Source organism: Danio rerio, chromosome 1, assembly GCF_049306965.1.
Source record: "Danio rerio strain Tuebingen ecotype United States chromosome 1, GRCz12tu, whole genome shotgun sequence".
Classification (NCBI taxonomy): Eukaryota; Metazoa; Chordata; class Actinopteri; order Cypriniformes; family Danionidae; genus Danio; species Danio rerio.
Genome location: NC_133176.1, coordinates 27060939 through 27081090, shown reverse-complemented (window position 1 = coordinate 27081090; position 20152 = coordinate 27060939). Strand labels below are relative to the sequence as shown.

General features: G+C 33.9%; 1 protein-coding gene across 14 annotated transcripts in view; it reads left to right on the top strand.

The window, feature by feature from the left end:
- The window catches only part of arfip1 (ADP-ribosylation factor interacting protein 1 (arfaptin 1)), a 44019-nt gene extending 24125 nt beyond the window's left edge, over positions 1-19894 (top strand). For 5 of the 14 annotated variants that reach the window (XM_005170893.5, XM_073918326.1, XM_005170891.6 and 2 more), the window contains 7 exons: positions 1307-1409; positions 6650-6751; positions 7629-7741; positions 9467-9688; positions 12341-12498; positions 14459-14633; positions 17725-19894. In XM_005170893.5, the coding sequence (XP_005170950.1) occupies positions 1307-1409; positions 6650-6751; positions 7629-7741; positions 9467-9688; positions 12341-12498; positions 14459-14633; positions 17725-17880 (1029 nt within the window). In that variant the 3' untranslated portion in view covers positions 17881-19894. 14 annotated transcript variants of the gene reach the window in all.
- The last annotated feature ends 258 nt before the right edge of the window (positions 19895-20152 follow it).

Here is a 20152-nt window from a genome sequence, read left to right as displayed (position 1 = left end):
TTGAAGTGAACAAGCAAATTTTTCTAATTTTGTATAATATTTTGGGTGACTTCAAACACTAAAAACTGACTTACTTGGTCTATTTTTCACAATCAACACGCACATTTTTTTTTCATTTATAAATATGTAAATAAGAGTGTTTGTAGTAACTATGTAATAACTGCATGTTATGTAAAAATGGCACACAATGTAATTATTACATTATTAAATACATTGTAATGAAATGTTTATAATGTCATACTTTTCACAAAATCTAATAAAAAATTGAGCTCCAAATGTAATACAAAAATGTACATAATGAGAAATGCATTACATTATAAACTTGACAAAAATACTGTCAGATTGTCATATCTTTTTAACAAAAACAATCATCAAATCAACAAACAAAAATGCATGCAAAAATAATAATAATAATAATAATAATAACTATAAATGTATATTTTCTAGAAGAAAATGATAAGTTTTCATTTCACAACATCATTATCACTGTATCAGAATATCACAGAGACATGAAGATTGGCACTTTTGACTGATGGTAGTAGCCTGAATTAACTAGATGCAAATAATGGTTCAAGTGCTATAATATGCTACAAATCCATATGAAGCATAGAAATTTTATAAAAACATCAAACTTGTGCTAATCTCACACTAAAAAAAACATTAAATAATATTAGCATCACCTATATGCATGTTAAAACATGCAAAATTTACTAATAACATTAAGTCAAAGGCTAAAATATTTTAACTGTAACGTTCACTTAATTTGCATAATGCTATTGTTGTTGTTCCTATATAAGATATACCCTGTTAATCACCAATTGGAGATAAATAATCATTGCCAGCTCCATTAGTGAAACGAGACACCAAATCCTCTATATTTAAATATTCAGCAGCAGCCACTGCTTTATTGTTGGATGGGATGATTTGAAGTGAAAAGGTCAATCACACTTTATTTTGATGGTCCGTTTGTTGAAATCAAGTTACACTGCATCTACATGCCAACTAATTCTCATTAGATTATAAGTAGACTGTTAGGTTGGGGTTAGTGTGTGTTGACATAAGTTGCTTATAGTCAGTTAAATGTATCAACAGATGGACCATCAAAATAAAGTGTTTCCAAAAGGTTTTTCAGGATGTCACAGCAAATAACCTACACTATAATGAAAACCCCACACTCTTAAAGCAGTTGGAATAGATTTGGACAAACAGTATATATGGTATGGTATATATGGCTCTCTGGGATTGCCTTGTTTTATTTTTTCTAGAACATCATTCATTTCTGTTCCTGTTTGTTATTTCTTATAAGGATATGTCACATGTCTCCTCTGGACCAGTCACATCGCACTTCCACAATTCACCTGAAAACTATGCAATGACTGAAGGAGTGGTACAAGTTGGGCCTGATGCAGGTTTGTATAACCTCATTGAACATTAATATCATAAGTATAAAGATGAAGATACAGTTCTTGTAGTTACTTGCTTGCGTATGTATACAATATGTTTTTTACAAAAGATTACATACAAATGTGCAATTTGTACAGAGACAGGTCAAGTCAAATCACTTTTATTGTCACATCCTCAGCAGCACGTGTGCTATGATGAGTGAACAGCTTGGGTGCTGGCTCCAGACAGTACAAAATACAGACAGTGCAAATACAATGACAGTGCAACATACATTTATTCATTCATTTTCTTGTCGGCTTAGTCCCTTTATTAATCTGGGGTCGCCACAGCGGAATGAACCGCCAACTTATCCAGCAAGTTTTTACGCAGCGGATGCCCTTCCAGCCGCAACCCATCTCTGGGAAAAGTGCAAAATAGAGATGGTGCAAATACAATGAATGACTGTGCAAAATAATAATAAAAAAATTAAATAATAAAACAGGACAATGTAAAATTGACAGCAGTATTTACAATGAATAGGTGTCCACATAGTTGTAGGCAGTATTGTTTCAAGTATTATTTGGTAAAAGTGCAGTGCGTGCTTCATATTGATGGTGTGAAGTGAGGACAAATTGTAAATATTTGCAATCATAATTTAAATTATTTGTTATTATTTGTAATTGGTATTTGAAAATTGTTATTATTTTAAAAGCTGCCTTTTATTTAATTGCAACAAAGCAGATCAGGGTAGATTAGGTGAATTTCTTTCTTCGGTCATTAGGTTAGTAGACTAGAGAATAGCATTGGTATAATCTCACTATTCAGTGCATCTAATGAAAGCCTACGTTTGTTTGTCTGTGTTTCTCTTTGAGTGTGTTGTGGAGAGAGGGACAATTTGAATTTGAAAAGAAAGGTGTTCCTGTCTCATTGCATAGCCGTCTGTGATCTTTTTTTCATCCACTTCCCCTTTCATTATTTCATCCTTGTCTACTATGTGAATTAATTTGTAGGATGGAAACCTAGCAACCTGTCATTAGCTGGGTGTAATTGCTGACCACCCCTTTTTGTTATTCCTGTACATTTCCCTTGACACTCTTAGGAGACTATTAGGCTTTTTTTTGTCTGTTGGCTTTAAAATTTTTATATTCATATGGTTCATATTGTAGATTTTTTATCATATCAAATTGGCAATATTGTGAAATATTAAAAACGTATGTATATACAAGCTTTTTTTTACTCCTGTTTTAAATCTCATAGAATTTAGTTGCTGGCACTGTAAATCAGTGGAATAACTTTTAACCCCTTAACTGTAACTGTTTTCAACGCATACAAATATGCAGATATCTATATAATAACTATATTATGTATGTGTGTGTAATACATGTTCATTAGTCAAGCCCGCAATTAGTCAACCCTTGGCAAATTATGATTTAGTTACTATTATTCAACCATCATTTTTTTTGCACTGAAAATTACACAGGCTTCTTCAAAAAATAATAAGACAACGTACAAGAGGCATCATTGTGGAAAAAATATTTATTTCTCAGCTTTTATTTTCCTTTGAACATAAAGTGGCATGTCCACAATTATTTATAACCTTTGCAAACTGTCACACTCTTGTTTTATACCATCCCAAGTAGTTTAAGCTGTTCTAAGTATCCTAATTACCCTGATTTATTGGGAACAGCTGTTTTAATCATCTCAACAGGTGAAAAACAGAAGCTCTCTGCTGTTGGTTTGTGGACAGTCATGACTTAAGCTGCGGTCACATTAGAGTTTAAGCATGCAAAATTCTGTCGTGCAGCGCTGCCAAAAGGGGCTGGACTAAACAGGTTTATTAGACATTTTAAAAAGCGAGCGATTGCTTCATGTTTTAAATTTCTGTCCAGAGAGGTCATGTATTCATGCAGTCAAGTTATGCGATTTCGCAGGTCAGAGTTCATCAAGCTTGAACTTTGCATTGCAGCAACCTGCGAAATTTGACGCACGACCCCACGTTTCCGCATTCGCATGCGTATGAATGGAAGTCTATGAAAGGAAAACCCCAGTGCGACCGCAGCTTAAGGCTAAGGAGCTCAGTGAGGACTAGGAGTGTGACGATAACTCCATCACCACATTATCGCCATAATCAGATGTTAGCCCTTTTTTAGTTAATTATTCATTTTTGCATTATTTTGTATAGAAAAACATAATAAACATAATAAAAATAATAAAATGCATGTCCTAAAAATTTCCACTTAAATGACAAATTTAGATAACAAAACCCAAACACTGACTGAATCAAGGGCTGCACGATAACAGAAAAAAATGCTAATCTAAAAATGCTAATATATAAATATACTAAGAATCTGATGCTTGTTAAATAATAAAATTTTGATTCCTCTTTTCAATTAAAATTTTTTACTCGCTACTCTGCCAGAACCTTCACCGCTGGAGAGCATCTTCAATAATAACCTAAACGATTGTTTAAAGATGGCCTGCAAGATGTGCTCAAAAGCGTGGCTACATGTGGTGAAGAACAATGACAAAGCTAAGTGTAATTATTGTAATAAACTAATAAGTTATGAGCAGAGTGTCGCGACCCAACATGACAAAGCATCTGCGGTTGGTTCATACTTCACGAATATCGAATTAAAAGAATGGCTTGTTAGGTTCTTTGTGCATCCAGCGGGAGCAACCAACAAGAGTTCTGCATTTTTAGTTTAACTTTTTGAGCGAGATGAGCAGTTCAGTGTTAGTTTTTGTTTAAATATATCGAAACTAAACAGCGCATTCTCTCCGCCTCCTCATTCACAAACATCGGGACGCACTGCTGAAGCACGCAGGAGACACGGCTTTACACTCAGTCATTTGTAATCTTGGCTTTTGGATCTGAGTCGAAAGAATATATTAAAGTTAAATGTTCTTTTAACAGCCTCGATATGTTTAATCATTTTTTCTTTTTTCCTGTCATTTCTCTTCAGCAAAATACATTTTTTAAAGCTGCTTGTTTCTTTCAAAACGGAAAGCAGAGCCTGTCAATTGGTGTTTTTCCATAAGATACACCTTTATGAATGTTTTATTTTATGAGTAAAGTCTTTCATGTGCTTTTTAATAATTTTATTCTATTCAAAGCAGCACTTACTGTAGATGCAAATTTATCCTTGAAAAAGTTGGATGAGAGCGATGCATGTGCCGGATGATTGTCTTTTTTTCCTGCGCCCGCAATCCTTTTGCATAAAGGTTTTAATCAAAAGACAGGCAATTTAATTACTTTCGATGTGATAAAATTTTTGTTAAACAAATGTTATTTAAAAAAAATCATATATACATATTAAAACTGTAAAACAGACTAACGTGCATGGTCTAATCGGAAATAAAGAAAATTTGTTATATATTTCATTACTAATTGCAAAAAAACAAAGGCCAGTCTTTTTATGAATTAAGTTTAATTGTTCTGAAACTTTTAATTGCATTTTTATTTCCTGTAAATAATAAAAGTTGCATCAGATTGATGAAAACAAACCTGAACCTGCGCGTGAACAGGGTCACAATTACTTTTTTTTTTTTATCAAAACAATTAGATACAGTGTCTTCTGTCTACATAACTGGCAAACGCGTCAGAAAAAAACTGCTAAATCTTTGCGAATATTTGGTTAACTTATAAAACAAATTTTGTCTGGTTTAGTGATGTTAGAAATGCATAGAAAAATGCAAAGCAGAATTTTCCTGATTGCATTAACCCACTGATGACAGCCACTTTGTGGTGGCTTTTAAGGTGGTTAATGAGGTTTTTTGTGTTACCTTGAAAGGTTTGGACTGTGAACATGAGTAAAGGCTACCTGATCAACATTACATGTCTCGAAACAAACACTTGCAATCTAGACACAGTCACCTCATGCTTGTGATGCGGTACAATCTGTAAACTCCGCCCATTAAAATAATGGCTTGGCCTTTATACTGTAAAATCACAACAATATTAACTTATTGATCGTGAGCCACAAATATCGTTATCGTGATCATAATATGATTAATCGTGCAGCCCTAACTGAACTTTTTAATATTCAGCATAGGCTGTTTTTTCCGTCAAATAAATATAGCAGGCCTACTAACTCAAATCAATCGCTCCACAGAAAATACTGTAAGCATTTTAATTCTCTGCTGTAATTTCTATACCACAAACCTCTATCAACATTTTTAATACAAGTCATTATTTTAAAGATTATTTTCTCCATCTCACTCATGGTGAGTTCAGGTGACATGCTCAGGTTTGTGTACAGTGTCAAACTGGCACAGAAATATCAGTATATCAATATAGGCCTTGCTGAAAGTCTGTTGAAAAGTATTTTTTACAGATGCTATAAACAGACGCGCATGCTGCGGCCGCGATAATGAGAGACAACAAATCGCATATGTGTTGACAAAGTGTAGGCTACAGGCTACTATAGCATATAATAATTTTGTTTAAATAAGTTTATTTAAAATGTAACCAGTGTATATCACAGTGGTTTGTGAAACAACAATGGGGACGTACAAAAATATATAATTCATATTTTTTTTGATGGGGAAAAAAATATTTTAGGAACGAAATTTGTTTAGTACAATTCATATCTTAATTTTAATGTATTAAAAAAAAAATATTGGTCAGTTATCTACAAAATAAACAAGAATATTTAATCAACAAGGAGGACGCCACTTCTTCAGAGAAGGCACACAAAAGCCTTAGAAACCTTAGAAGTGTTTTAGGGGGTGTTTTTCAACCAGTGGAACAGGGAACCTAATAACAGTAAATAGCACATTCAAAAAGGAGCAATACATCAAAATGTCCAACATCATGCAGTCTGCAGAGAAACTTTGCCTTGGCATTAGTGTTCATTTTAGCACAACAACAACCCAAAACACACAGCAAAAGTGGTGAAGATATGGTTAGCAGACAAAAACATAAAAATTTTGCCGTGGCTCAGCCAGAGTCCTGACCCAAATCCAATTGAGAATCTGTGAAGGACGCTAAAGATAGTTTATGATGGCAAGGAGACTCTCCAACTTGAAAGAGTAGAAGCATATTGCTAAAGATAAATGGGCAAAAACACCAATGAAGATGCACAAAAAGCTGGTCAGCAATTCTAGGAAGCAATTGATTGCTGTAGTAACCAATGAAAGCTTTTCTGTTTATTGAGAAGAGTATGAATAATTTTCATTTTATTGTGTTCCACCTCTGTGGCTGTACTTTACGATTCTAATTATTCAGAGTCTGAAATCATCAAAATTAATCACTGACCATTTTTAGGGTCGCCACCACAGACCAACACACCTCGAGTTGTGGCAAGTCCTGCAGCAGCCAGTCGGCTCGCTCGCAGCATCAGCGATAGTCAGGTGGAGATACAGAAAGGTACAATAGACTGTAACTGAAGATGCCACGCATTTGTTCCTCACTAATCACACTGTATCCCACTAAAGACGCTGCTTGTTCTAGTAGATTCCCGTGATGTCTGTTAAGTTGAGCAGTTTTCAAGAGAAATTCAAGAGAAAGATACATCTCCTCTGACTTTGACTGGTGTTTTGCTTTTTTTTAAACTCTGCCAACTCTGGTGTCTTCAGGTCTCTTGTCTTCCCTCATTTCCTTTTTAATAACTTTGAGTTGGGGCTCATTTATCTTTGCTGACTGCACTATAACATTTTGCTTTCCTGACTGATCACACTGGATAACGATTGATTTTAATTAATAATGAATTTAGTTATTTCCACTTTTTCCCCTCACAGGCATTAGTAATGCAAAAAAAAATGCACGGCTTTTATTATTTCCCAGTGTCTCTACCGCCTGCTTTTTAATGTTTAATATTGTTCATCCTGTTACATTAATGTTATTTCTTTAGTATTACAATTTAAAATTTCTTTTAAGTTTTTTTTGTTTTGTTTTATGTATTTTTGTATTTTATTTCAATAATTTTAATGTCGTTAACTTGTTAAAGAAAATTATAGAAATGAATAAAAAATAGTCATATATTTATATTATTTCGGCTTTATTTTATTCCTTTTTATTTATCACATTTATTCAACAGTTGATATGTGATATGTCATATATATATATTATGTGATATGTTATATATATATATAACTCGATTTAGCCTATCACACAAAACCTTATTGCATCAGTTGACATATTTAGGGCCTGATAGTTTATGCCACCGATGCTCAAGCAGAGTAAAGGGTTTTTATCATGTCACGGTCAATTATCATGACAGTAAACGGACTCATTCTGTCATTAGGTGCTTTGAGAGAGCAGCAGATGGGAGGTGCAGTGGTTCTTGCTGATGATATAAAGAGTCCTGCTATAGAGAAACTGGAGCTGGTGAGGAAGTGGAGCATCAACACTTACAAAGTGAGTTATTCTGATGTCATCTGTTCTCACTAAAAATCCTGTAAGCATCCATGTTTAAAAACCTGTGTAAGTTCTCTTTTTCAGAATGTGTTTTTAAAACATGTATATATACATTTGTGGTTAAAAGTTTATATGCCTGACGAAGGATCTGTTAAAATGTGAATAAGTTTAACAAAATAAAGAGAGATTATACAAATTGCATATTTTTATTTTATTTTATTTTATTTTATTTTATTTTATTTTATTTAGTGCCGTATAATGTAAAATCTGGTTGAGATATTTTATATAAAAGGCGTTTATTACATATTCAACTAAATCAAAAAAAAAAAAAGTTGGGTAAATGCAAATAAATAAATAAAAAATAAGTGATTTCTAAAATTAATTTGACTGTCATTTCAGACAATATTTTACACATTGCACATTATTTAGTGAGTTTCACGTGATTATTTATTTTTTTTATAAACGTATTCTATTTTTAATTCTTGCAACAGATAAAAACAAAAAATAATAGAAACAGTAAAGCATTTAACACTTTACCATTTAGGGACTGAAGACACAAAGTTATCAAGTGTTTCACGTGTAACTTTGCCCCATTTTTTCTGTAAACAAGTCTTAAGGTGGCCAACAGTATGGGGTCTTCATTGTCACATTTTGTGCCTCAAAATATGCCACGCATACTCTATTGGAAACAGGTCGGGACTGCAGTCAAGTACCTGTATTCACTTCCTCCTCAGCCAGGACTTTGTTATATGTGGTTTTTGGCCCTTTTTGGTGTCTCAGGAAAAGAAGGCTGCATTCTGTTCTTCAAAATCTCTATGCACTTTTCACATTAATGGCACTATCACAGAAGTGCAAGTTACCTTTGCCAAGGGCACTGACACAACCCCATACCATGACAGACTGTCCATCCCAGATGCTTCCAAGCCCAGAGAAGTCAACAGCACTTCTGGACACTGTTAACATAGGGATTCCTTTTGGCACAGAACAGTTTTAACTGCCATTTGTGGATGTAACTACGTAGTAGTCCAGTGCCTATGTGGTGATATTGCTTATAGATTAATTAAAATTATTTAATGAAGTGCTGTCTGAAAGATCTGAGATCACGGTTGTTCAGCTTTTACGTACTGAAATTCCTCCAGATTTCATGAATCTTTTAATGATATTATGCACTGTTAAAGGTGAAATAACCAAATGTCTTCCTATCTTTCTTTGAGAAACATTGTTTTTAAGCATTTCAATGATTTTCTCAGGTATTTGATGTCAAACTGGCGATCCTCTGTCCGTCTTTGCTCCTAAAGGACAAGACCCTTCTTGAATGCTGCTTCAAATCATAATTACAATCACCTGTTGATATCACTTTTTCAAATCACATCATTATTAACCAATTTACCTGATTGCTAGCCTTAAATTACTCTCAACATTTTTTTAGAATGTGTTGCGTTGTTTTTGCATTGAAATGGAGATCTTTGGACTAGAAACAAGACAAAAATTCTTAGTAAGAATTTTTGCATAAATCATACAGTATAAATTCCATATGAATACAATTCTGTAGCTCTTGGTCAACTATAATTCAGACTCAACATTGCATATCCTCCGATGTGACTTTTGCAGATGCACATATTGCAATATTGACGCTGAAACGCTACCTCATTAATGCAACTTTTATTTGTCAGGTCTGTTTACACATCTTTTTAGACATTTCGTATCTTCTATCTCTCTTTGCAGTGCACAAAGCAGATTTTGTCAGAAAAGTTAGGCCGTGGCTCCCGTACAGTTGATCTGGAGCTGGAGGCTCAGATCGATGTTCTTCGGGACAACAAGCGCAAATATGAGCATGTGATCAAACTGGCGCAGACTCTCTGCACTCAGCTGGAGCAGATGCTGATGACGCAGAGGCAGCTCGGGGATGCGTTTGCTGACCTTAGTCTCAAGACGCCCGCGCTACATGTGAGTACATCAACCAATATTTAGAAGATCCATCAAGGTGAAAGAGAAAAAAATGTTCTGAGTGAATTGAGTGTTTTATTTTAGGGCTTGTGTACCTTAGGTGATTAACACATGTGATAAACATGAAGATCAAACTAAATTATTGAAGAGTGATTACAAGCAGTGCTTAACTTGTAAATGAGTGATTTGCGAAACAAAATGAAGAAATAAAAGTTACAGTGACCAACGTCTGCCACACAATTTTTTTTTTTTCGAAACAGCATTACTAAGCGGTTAAACCGAAAGAAAAAAACTGCATAATTTCAATCAACCATGGATAAAAAAAACATGTTGCTACAAACATAAATCGTATAAACCATCACTACTCCGTTTACTTACACCGCTGACATTTAGTTCACTTCACTATTATGTGCCAAGTGAAAAATACTCTGTCTAATCTTCAAGAAGAGCTTAACTTGAGATACCTTTGCTTCTGTCTCCCGTTTTCCTGATCCAGGGGTACAGTTTCATCTTCTCAAGATCTCTTTTGATCAGGCTCATTATCAGATTTACGTGGTTTAAAAATGTATATTTACATGCTTGACTGCCTCTTTGGCATTTTGAAAATACAAATATTATTTGGGTAAGCCACTGCCATTATATATTTTCGCTGCTCACTGTGTGCGTAACAGTCATCAACCAATGAGAGTGATTGTAAACGCAAGAAAGCACATTGGTGGAAAGTGAATACAGCTTTGTTTCTGTGTTTTTCACTCCGACTTCACATTCGCTCTCTCTCTCTCTCACAGACACACACATGCAGGTATTTATCATGCAAAAGTTGATCCCGAATCAATTAAAATAAATACTGAAACGTAAAACACGAATATCTGACATTTCCCGGAACAGGGTCCGGCTCAAATTAGGCACTAGTTACAAATATTAACCGTCTCCAACTCATGACAAAATTTAAGTCTAAATTTACATGTTTTTTTGTTTGGGTTCACTTAAATAAGTTACATAAACAATTTGTCACCTTGGAATTATACGGTTGTATCTACATTTAGAATGATTTTAAGATAATGAGCTTTAAAGGTTTTGCATTCCATAGCAAACAGTATGTGTGTAGCATTTGAATGATTTAAAATGATTAATGTAAACAACTTGTAAAAAAAGATCCCATAATGTAAATAAGTTGTTATTTAATAAGAATATGTCAATTACTCATTTTTGACAAAAATGTCAGATAGAACCTGTTTTTTCTAAGGTAAAAAAATTACATGAAACATCCATTTTCTATATTATTTGCAATTTCTGTAATACATTTTAATGTCTGTACCTACACTCAAAAATGAGGGTGCTTTCACACCTGTGAATCGATTTATTTGGTCCAAAACAGGGATTAAAATTGTTACATTGTTGCTTATTATTCTTGGTGTGGTTCTCTTTCACAAGGCAAAGTTTCTAAACGGACCAAAAGAGCTAAAACAAGTCATGTGTGAGTAAACTCTCCTCACATTGGTCAGAGTTTCACAGTTTATTTTGCAGAGACCCACTCAGCTGTCACGGGGGGGTGGTGGTTTGGTGGTGTTTGACAGGGTGCGCGCGACATGTCTTAAGAGCGAGGAGGGATCTCGCCCCACTCATAATTCTCTCTTCATATAGCCGTATGCCTACTACATATGCATAATATACTGTGAGATAGCCGGGCTCGGATTGTAGCGCTTTCTCACTACAATCAATCTGCTCCAGAGTTTGTTTCAATCGAGTCGAGACCACCTTATTCAGGCAATCTCGGACCGATTTTTGCCGCAAATCTGTGCGCGATTGCTGGATTCACATATGCCAAACGAGACAGGTTTTCGAAACAAAAGTCTAGGTGTGAAAGCACCCTGAGATTTGATGTTTGCTCAAGGTACTACTTCAAAATGAGTGGAACACCACAAATCTTGAGTTTTTTGAGAAACAAGTTGTCTGTGTTATGTGCAATCCACTTAAATTTGTAAAAAATTAATAGGTTACCTTACTTCCTTCATATTGTCCCAACACAAATCGACTGTGTGCAACCCAGCATTTTTTACAATGTTCTTTCTGGTCAATCCTGTTACATATTTTGTAAAGTCATAATTTTTAAAGTACCGAAATGGAAAAAAAAGAATGTAACTTGCAGAAAGCATTGAGGCACATCTCATATTCTTCTTTCAGTATTTTTTGCAAAATGTTTATGGAACACCTTTGTAAACTTTGTTATTTTTATATTTCAGCAAATCCCTCATTCTCTTTTTAAAAACAATAATATAATGAAAATGCATGCATTTCTGATTCACACATGCTAAGTTGTATTTGGTTTAGCTTTTTGAGCTAAAGGACAAAATGCTGGAAAACGTCAACTCTGTTAGTATAAATTTTTTTAGTGATTTAAATTAAGCAACAATTAGAAAGGGCATAAAATGATCCCTAACACATTTAAATGTTTCCTAACACATTTAATAATTTAGCATTACTTAACATTTAAATATGGATTCTGTTTACTGTACATTGTACATATGTTTGATATCAATCTAATTCATAACAAATCAATAGAAAATGTCTGAAATGTACCCCCAATTCAGAAATGAGTCAGAGGTTTTTTTCATTGTGATCATTGTCATTATATTTATTTCTGTGTTTCAGGAGGAATTTGGCTACAATGCAGAAACCCAAAAACTCCTGGCAAAGAATGGAGAAACTCTGTTAGGAGCGATCAGCTTCTTTATTGCCAATGTTAAAACTCTAGTGGATAAAACTATTGAGGACACCTTGATCAACATTAAGCAATATGAAGCCGCAAGGTCTGAACCGATCTTTTAAAGCAGTGGTTCCCAACCTTTTTCTTAGGGACCCCCCCATGAACATATACAAACATTGGAGCCCCCCCACCATTTAAATACACACGCACGCACACACATATGTACTTTATATATATATATATATATATATATATATATATATATATATATATATATATATATATATATATATATATATATATATATATATACTGTATGTGTGTGTTTGTGTAATATTAATATATAATATGTATAGAAAATATAAATTAATCAGTTTTGACTTGTCTTGGCCTTCAATTAAACCAAAATTTAGGTAGGCTTTGTCATACTGTCTAATCTTTTTCTTCGCCTCTGAAGAATCACTGCATTTACGTTTCTCTGCCATTTTTGTTTTGATTTTGCCTTTACAACACGTTGACAAGCACATTGCGTGAGTGAGCAAAATTTAAATAATTATTTAAAGTTATTTATTTTAATTATTTTTACTATTATGTTAGAATTTTAAGCATGTGTTTTGATATATATATATATATATATATATATATATATATATATATATATATATATATATATATATATATATATATATATATATATATATACACACATATATATTTGGTACTTAAAAATACATATATAATAGTAGGGCTGCTCGATTTTGGGAAAAATCATAATCACGATTATTTTGGTCATAATTGTAATCACGATTATTTAAAACGATTATCAGTTAAAGTCAAAATTATTAGCGCTGAGAATTTTTTTTTTCATATAAATATTTCCCAAATTATGTTTAACAGAACAAGGAATTTTAACAGTTTTTCCTATAATATTTTTTATTTTAGGCTTATTTGTTTTATTTTATTTTTGTTATATGCTAGAATAAAAGCAGGTTTAAATATTTAATTTAAGGTCAATATTATTAGCCCCCTTAAGCAATAAATATTTTTGATTGTCTGCAGAAGAAACTACTGTTATACAATGACTTGCCTAATTACACTAATTAAGCCTTTGAACAGCACTTTAACCTGAATGCTTGTATTTAAAAAATATCTAGAAAAATATTATGTACTGTCATCATAGGATAAAATCATCAAGGATAAAAGAAATCAGTTATTAGAAATGTGATATTAAAACTATTGTTCAGAAAAGAAAAAAAAAACTTCTTTCCATGAAACAGAAATTGGGAGGAAAAGGTTAATATTCAGGAGGGCTAATAATTCTGACTTCAAGTGTATACATACAGTTATTTTCCACCCTGCAAAGGAAAGAGAAATAAATATAATAGAATAAAAATATTAAGCAAACTGTGCTTTAAGCATCTTCACTGTAAGAAAAACACTTTAGCTACAGCAGTCCTTCAGTCAAGACTAGTGAGGGATTTCCTCGTTGTTTGATTAATGATAAAAACAGGCGGCAGCAGGAATATTTCGCGCTGTCTCTTTAATGGTTTCTCTTTCACGTGTCTTTTGATCCTCAACTCGTTTGTTTATTACACAAATGAGGGTTAATAAAAATAATCACTAAACATCGTGTTTTGACACCTATTTGAACATTAAAGCGCTCACGTTAATGACTTAAGAGGTGTGCGAATGAGACTGAATGCTGACCGGCCGCATATGCTTCTGACTGAGTGTGCGTGCTGCACACACACATAGGCACGCGCTCGTTCGCGCTTTTAAGAGCAACACGTGTACAACTGCAAAGTTGGCGGTATATGATGCAATAATTGTTTATCTCTATTAATGCTTTTTTATAATCGTTTGAAATCGAAATCGGATTTTCGATTAATTGTGCAGCCCTATATTATAGTAGAGCATTTTTATGCCTTTTTCTACCTCAACACTTATCCTCTCCAAGGGGGGCGCGGACCCCAGGTCGGGAACCACTGTTTTAAAGCACCTTTATATTAGAACATTGAACAAAACCAACTTCATTCTGTAAGCTTTGTGCTGTCTTTTGGCAGGATTGAGTATGATGCGTATCGCACAGATTTAGAGGAGCTCAATCTGGGTCCACGGGACGCAAACACACTCCCCAAGATCGAACTCTCCCAGCAACAGTTCCAGATCCACCGTGAAAAATATGAGAAAATGCGCAATGACGTCTCGGTCAAACTCAAGTTTCTAGAGGAAAACAAGGTTGGTCGATGAGTCTTTTAAAATCAGCAGCAATTTAACAATGTATTTGTCTTTTCAAATCAGTATGTCTGTCTCATTTTAATGGCTGTTGACTGAACATGTTGATTAAATAAATTGGTTATAAAAAAGTATACATTTAACATTTTTAATAATTTGAGCGATATTATACAATAATATCTATAATTAATTTGGCAACTATTTAGTATCAGTTGTAGTATGCATAAGCAATATATATTTGCCAAATTGCAATTTGAATGTTCCTAAAAACAAATTGTATTTTCCCTAAAAATGTTATTTTCCAAAACACTGCACCTTCCCTATTTTCTGGACTATATGCTGTTGCAAGTATCAAGTTATATAGGTTATTCTGTAGCCTAAATAAAAATCTTGTTATTAATTATTCACCCTTATGTTGTTTTAAACACCCAAGACTTTTGTTCATCTTCAGAGCACAAATGAAGACATTTTAGGTGAAATCTGAGAGCTCCCTCATCCTCCATAGATAGCAACAGTCCAGAAAAATACAAAACAAACTTTCAAAAGAGACCATACGCCTTCAATATTATCAAGCTGTGAGAATGCTTTTGTGAGCAAATAAAAAAAAATACTTAATTCAAGTGTTTTTTCTCCTCAGTGTCAGTATAGGGAGCAGGCTCATGAGGATGAGAGAGCTCTTCGATTTCACCTAAAATATCCTCATTTGTATTTTAAAGACAAACGAAGGTCTCGGGTTTGAAATGACATGAGGGAGAATAAATAATAACAGAATTTTTAATTTTGGTTGAACTAACCCTTTGGTAGATAAGGGAAAAAAAACTATATGCAAGTTGACTGTATGCACGTTCAGTGTCTGTACATTTAAAATCTTATGATGGTAATGTTTACATTGATTTTCCTAATTGTATTAACTTGCCTTTCCTCAAATGAAAACCTCTTGTTTTCAACATTTCTTCCTCAATTACTGGGTCATTTTAAAACAGCAGAACACATTTTTGAAGTAAAATATGATATGAAACGCAATTTCACGTGAAAACATCCTATGGGGTTTTTGTGTCGAGTTTAAATGTTCTATCTGTGTTGGCGTGGATTTCCTCCGGGTGTTCCGGTTTCCCCCACAGACATTTGGTGATTTGGGTAGGCTAAATTGTCCAAAGTCTATGTGTGTGAATACGTGTGTATGGATGTTTCCCAGATCTTCCCAGCTAGAAGGGCATCCGCTGCATAAAACATATGCTGGATAAGTAGGCGGCTCATTCCGCTGTGGTGACCCCAGAATAATAACGGGACTTAGCCGAAAAGAAAATGAATGAATGAATGAACATCCTATTGGAGAAATCAATGCTAAATTATAACTCTGTTATTTAGTAGTTTAAATAGGAACTCATAAATAGGATCATTGCAGTTGTGCTAGCCTGTAGTTCACAAAAAAAAATTTCCATGAAGAGCACTATTTCTACTTAAATCTGATAGTTTTGTATAGATGTTCAGATTGCAGATTCAATGTGGTTAATATAAGATTTCCAGTGAGTCTTGTGAGAGTAAAAGACATGGCCAGATTGTTTAAAATAATTATCATTACTGTTTTCACAGACACAAGTGTGTATTTTGATTATTAAAACTGTAATAATAACCATCTAGATGAGATATATGCATACAGGCTTTATATTTCAGTCAGCCTCAGGTTTTCGGTTAATTGTGATCCCGTAAAAAATCACCATGTTTAAGATCTGGTTTCTTTAAAAAAAAACAAAAAAACAGCGATTATCACTGCCTGGCTGAGATACGATATAAAGTGTGTATCAGACCAAATAAGAAGCACTGCATTAAATAATATTTTTCTGCACCATGTCTTTAAAATATAAAAAATACAATTTACCCCAGTATTTTCAATGGAGTGTCTGCGCTAGCCTGCTGCTAATGATGGTGCTAGCGTTAGCGTTTGCTTTAACAACCAAATGAATGTTCAAGTCTATTTAACTGATTATATTTGAATTACATTACCACATCGATGCTGTAAAAGGAACTTTATGAAATTGAAAATAGTTACGCTAATCTTTCATTGGATCATTGTCTGAACAACACTAGCTGTGCATATAGCCCATTAAGCTACTCATCAAATTAGCATCTGCTTCCTACTTGTAGTCTTAAAAACTAGAGATTTGACCTTGATGACCCCTCACAAATCTTTTATGATTTTTAGTGGGTGTCTGGACCCCCAGGTTGGTACCCACTGGTATAGACTACACCAAAAATTTGGGATGCATAAAATGATTCCACATATTATGAGTAATTTTTTAAAAATGGGGGGCGCAGTGGATATCACTGTCACCTCACAGCAAGAAGGTCGCTGGTTTGAGCCTCAGCTGGGTCAGTTGGCATTTCTGTGGAGTTTGCACGTTCTCCCTCTTTTTCGCGTGGGTTTTCTCTGGGTGCTCCGGTTTCCCCTTACAGTCTAAAAGACATGTGCTATAGGTGAACTGGGAAAGCTAAATTGTCCGTAGTACATCAGTGTGTATGGGTATTTCCCAGTGATAGGTTGCAGCTGGAAGGGCATCCGCTGCGTAAAAAACATGCTGGATAAGTTGGTGGTTCATTCTGCTGTGGCAGCCCCTGACTAATAGGGGGACTAAGACCAAAAGAGAATACATTTTTATAAATTTTAATTGTTGAAACATAGTTACAGTTGTTAATAAATTTTGCTAATATGCTACATACTGCAGTTTGATTATAATGGGTAAGGTTTTTTTCAGTGGTGTTTTGATAAATGGAATTAAAATTGGTTTCATGGTATAAGTTAGAATGTTTATCACTTCACACAGACTGAGAGTTAATTGAATATATGCGCTGGTGAAGCATGACAGCAAGCTTCAAGCTTCATCTGAAACTTTTTGTACTGTAGTGTTATTGTAATGTTTATATCATATAATGTATCTTTTAATCACATTCAAATCATAATTATTTATTTATATGTGTATATAATCGGTCCACATAGTGCAAATGTAAAGTTTACAATCTTACTTTAAAAGTACTTCTGAAGTCTACCCTTAATGTGTGAGTTACTGAGCTCTCTAAAATGTTGTTTCCTCCTTAGGTGAAGGTTTTACACAACCAGCTGATTCTCTTCCATAACGCCATCGCAGCATACTTCGCAGGCAACCAACAGCAGCTGGAACAGACCCTTAAACAGTTCCACATCAAGCTAAAGTTACCAGGGGGAGAAACCCCGTCCTGGCTCGAGGAGCACTGATTGAGTCAGACGGTTTGATCCACAGCACACATTTAAAGGGATAGCTCACCCCTAAAAAAAAAAACACACATTCTCTCATGTACTCATCCTCCACTTGATTCAAACATGTTTGACTTTCTGTCTTCTGTTGAAAATAAAAGTAAGACATATTTAGGGATGTTGGAAAAAAACAGCCATTCTCTTCCAGGGTATATTTTTGATTCCTACCAATATTCTTCTGAATAACTGAACTTTTTGTGTTCGGCAGAAGAAATAAATTCATAAAGTTTTAAAACCACTTTAGTATGAGGAAGTAAACATTTGTCGGTGAACTATCCCTTTAAAAAATGCACTCCATGAGGAAACCAAATCCAAAAAAAAAAAAAAGCAAAAATGTCTCCCGTCACTCCTTTCTCTTTTTACTCTTTTCAGGACACTAAAAACCTGTCGATGAATGTACGAGACAGGAAACCGTTTTTGATAAAAGACAAATATTTAGCTCTTCGCTTTGTTCTTGCTATGTCTGACTTTACACTTGAAGTTTAGGTTTTAAATAAATGCTTGTTTTGTCTGAGAGTTTGCTCTCTCTTGTGCAGCAAAAAGAAAACAATCTTGTTGTTTTTGAATCCAGTTACCAGCACTTTATGGTACAAGAGATAGAGATAAATTGATCAGGAGGACGTGAAAAGAATGTTTAGAGCCTTTAAAGTAGTTTTTGACAATTATGATTAAATTCTAAACAGTTTTGGACTTTAAAAAAACCTTATCAGTCTGAGACTTTTTAGAGTCGAGTCTAAATGAACTTGCCTTTTCTAGAACATGCTGGTATCCACCTCTCCTGTCCTTTCTTATGTACTGTATTGCATTGTTGTATTGTCATCACATATAATAGTATAATCTTCATGCACACTGCCGTCTTTGAGGGCAGGTTGATCTGGAATATTAACTATGCTGCATTTACAAAAAATCAAAAAGGACAGGTTATAAATTCTCAGTCTTTGGCATTTTACCTTTTGTAGATCCCATGAGTAGGGGGAATATGGGGCTTCATTTCTGACTAGATGTGCCTTGCTCTGTCAATCCTCAATTCTAATCATCTTCAGTGTTTTCAGGAGGAGAAAAAAATACTTCCATTGTCATCCTTTAGACGATAGAATGGACCAATAAGCACAGCCCTGGATAATCACACATGCAAATAGACCAGCATACTCTACTTAACTTGAAACTACAATCCGTGTTACCTTTTTTCTTTTGTTTTATTGAGTTATTATAAAGAACGTTGCATTCCATTTCTTTAGTAACTAAGCCAGGAAACTATTTTGTACAAAATGTAAACCAAATTGATTTGTCATGAAATAGGATCTCTGCTGCCTCATACGTTTGGTTTGTTGTTGTTGTTTTTCATTTTTGGTGGAAGAACAGCTATTCTGAATCATTCCCCTCTAATTATTGTAGTGTCTAATGAGTTTAACTCTGTAGACAAAAAAAGCTGAAACATTTGGTTATTCCAGTACTAATTCACTTTAGATTTAGCCATGTATAGCAATTCAGCCGTGGCAGTAAGTTTGTGTGTGGGGAAACTATAAAAGTGAATGTAGAACAAAGTAATATAAAACTATATATATTGATGCCAAATGGGATAAGTTTGACTGTTATTCAGAATTCAATATGATGCAGTTGTTTATTCGTGGAGAAGCTTAAATTGTCTCAAATCTGGTTCACCTGTGTTGCTTCTTTTTTATTTGACATGCAACTAACTAACTACCTTCATTTTCTTCATTTTCTGTGTGACCTTTCAGTTCTGTCCTCACAGCAGACAGACACCAATGTATAGTAAATGTATAAGAACTGACTGACATGCATAGACACATCTATATATTTGTAAAATCTTGTATTTTACCTTGGGTATAAAAGAATTTTGCTGTGTGCTTTTTTGAGGATTTGTTGATTTAACAAATGGAATGGGTGTTTAAGGGCAAAAAAGACAATGTTCTAAATGTTGAAACATGGGAGACAATAAAACTTTACATTCTTAGGTTTTCTGTATGATTCTCTTTTTTAAGAAGTGATTATCTCTTGGACTGAATGGTATTGATTTAAATGAATTATAGAATCCAATAATAAAAATAAAATAAGGAATCCAACAATAATATATATAATTAATAAATAAATACTAATTAATAGATAAATACAGTACTTTAATGGGCAGAAATGTACAGTGCACAGCATAAGTACAGCTTATTTTGAAAATGAAAATTTGTATCCATTCCTCAGTAAATATTAATTATATATA